The 2,471-nt window shown below is 47.1% G+C and overlaps 1 protein-coding gene across 3 annotated transcripts in view; it reads right to left on the reverse strand.

Moving 5' to 3' along the window:
- Window positions 1-2,471, reverse strand: part of SORCS1 (sortilin related VPS10 domain containing receptor 1) — a 275,703-nt gene that overhangs the window by 1,837 nt on the left and 271,395 nt on the right. For 2 of the 3 annotated variants that reach the window (XM_007470451.1, XM_007470450.1), the window contains exons 23-24: window positions 424-529; window positions 142-302 (exon numbers count right to left, since the gene is read on the reverse strand). In XM_007470451.1, coding sequence (XP_007470513.1) covers window positions 142-302; window positions 424-529 — 267 coding nt within the window. The remainder of the gene's footprint in view (window positions 1-141; window positions 303-423; window positions 530-2,471) is intronic. The other variant, XM_007470452.1, reaches the window with a different exon arrangement.

Raw genomic sequence — 2,471 nt, forward strand, 5'->3', positions numbered from 1 at the left:
GGGGAAAGAGGCATCTTAGCTGTTTCTCTCAGGGATGTTAGAGCAGAAAAAGTGGTTACGTCAAGCCAGGAAGGGGTTAGAGAGAGAGCCAGCCATTCACTACTCAGGCTGAACAGCTGAGGGCTACCAGGAATCATTTACCTATGAGCTGGGACTCCACCTTCTCATCTATCAGCTGGCCAGGCCGCCTGAGCTCAGTCTGAGGGATACGGGGCCTGCTTTCAGGGTGACTGACTTGACTGACCATCTCTTGTTCTTTCTCATTCTGCATCTGGGCATAAACATTAATCCCCGGGATCTTCCTAAAACATTAACAGAAACCATCACTGCTGTGCACGGGACACGGACATCGCTGCGACAAATGCTTCTGAACCTGTCAGGGAGGAGGGGGAGCGGGGGAGACATGGACGGAGGGACACGCACCTTTTGAACTTGTAGATGACGAACACCGCCAGCCCCACAAACACCACGGACAGCAGCATCAGCATGGCGGAGCCACTATGGGTTGGAGTGAGGTCCACCAGCGGGGCTATAGGGGAGAAAGCAAGGCGTGGTCACGGTCACGAGCAGGCAGGTGGGCAGGCGTGACTCTGCGACAGGCTTGCGCTGTTCACACAGAGGCACAGTGAGTCCCGGAAAACCACGTGGGACGTACACACAAGACGCGTGTCACACGGCTTGACATGCAGATGCATCTGAGACTGTCCCAGCCCCCAGAATGCTCCAGCAGGCCTGTTCAAGAAGCGCAGTGGAAAATTTAAAGCACAGACTCTGGAGCCAGACTGCTTGGATTCAAGGCCTGCTCTATCATGCGCTGGCTGTGAGCTCCTGGGCAAATGACTTCACCTTCATGTGGCTGATAGGGTGACATGAGAATAAAAGGGCACATCTCATTAGGTGTTTGTGAGGATCAAATGAATTGATGTACGTAAAGCACTGGTAACAGTGCTAGGCACATAGTAAGACCTTTATATAAATCTTAGCTTTTATTGCTACTGCTATTATTACTTTGAATCAATATTTATAATAATATAAGTATTAAAATTTCCTATACTCTGAATGAAAGCTTTTCCCACTAAGCAATGCAGAAAACCAGAAAAAAACAGCAACAGGAATATTTTTATGAATTATCCAACCCCTCTAACGCCTACCCCAGCAATTGCCATATGAGAGAAAGGACTGGTTGCTTACATTTTTTGCACTTAGAAATTGATGGCTAAGTGAATATTTTACAAGGGCAGCTGCTCTGATGCTGGAGGAGGAATGTGCAGTCCAGGGTCGTCTCCATAACTTGCCCAAGTCCTGACAGCTCGTGCCAGGAGGTGTCAGCCTCTCAGAGGCAGTGAGCTCTCCACTTGGGCCAAACAGATGCCTTGGCATCCATAAAAGATTCTCCCTCCTTAACTTTGCTTGTAGCGTGCAGCTCTGGGGAACATCTCTCTCTGCCTCCAAACCCTCCTCCTCTATCTCAGGGTCAAGACTGCTCTACTTTAATGACTTTGTTTGCAATTAATTTTTACCCTCTAGAAAAGTGATATTCTGCAAACACAGCATAGCTCCAGCATAAAAGGCAAAGCCACACATACCCCTTAGAAGCCTGGATGCCGACCTTTACCTTCCATCAATCTAAGCAAAGCCTGATACCCAGAAATTCAGGTGACCTTTAAGCACCATTTTCTGTGGCTTTTCTCTGTTGAAAGCCAAGAGCGCAACATTCTGGTCACCCAGGTAAAAAATTCAAGAATAGGTGACTGTAATGTTGATGATTTCAGACAAGACCCGAGACTGCTTCTGCTCTGTCTGGTTATTGAAGAATTACATCCCAGCCACGCAGTAACCACTACTGGAAAGCCTATCCCATGTAGTACCAGTTTGGGTGAAAAACACAAGTCAAGCCCTTTTTCTCAGAAAACAGGCTTAGTTATTTTAGTAGAGTCAGCTTTTAGGAAGCACTAAAATGAAGCAAAACCTCTGTGATTCTCTCTCCTCTGTGAGTCAAGCAGAGCTTAAGCTGTGGTATGGCGTGTGACGAGACAGGAGTGGTTCCCTGAATGGAACACCCAAGGCAAATGTGCTTCCAGCTCGAAATCGAAAAATTAAGGTCTCTTTCATTTACTTAGGCAAACACAGTGCAGAGGAGTCCAGAAATACTTCAGAACTCATACCACTATTGGTAGGAAGTCAGGAGGGAAAGAACACCTTCCATTTATCATAGAGATTATTGCAATCGACTTTCACCAATGGAAGGTGGGGCGGTGATCGTCACTGAGCAGACGCGAACAGTGAGGGCCTCACTGGTTAGTGTCATTCCAAAGGACTCAGAAATAGTGAATGGAAGAACTATGACTTAAACCAAGTCTCTCTCTCTCTCTCTCTCTCTCTCTCTCTCTCTCACACACACACACACACACACACACACACACACACACACACACAATTTTCTATATAGTTCAACCCTGGGCTAATTTCAG

This window comes from Lipotes vexillifer, unplaced genomic scaffold (genome assembly GCF_000442215.2).
Source record: "Lipotes vexillifer unplaced genomic scaffold, Lipotes_vexillifer_v1.1 scaffold916, whole genome shotgun sequence".
Lineage (NCBI taxonomy): Eukaryota > Metazoa > Chordata > Mammalia > Artiodactyla > Lipotidae > Lipotes > Lipotes vexillifer.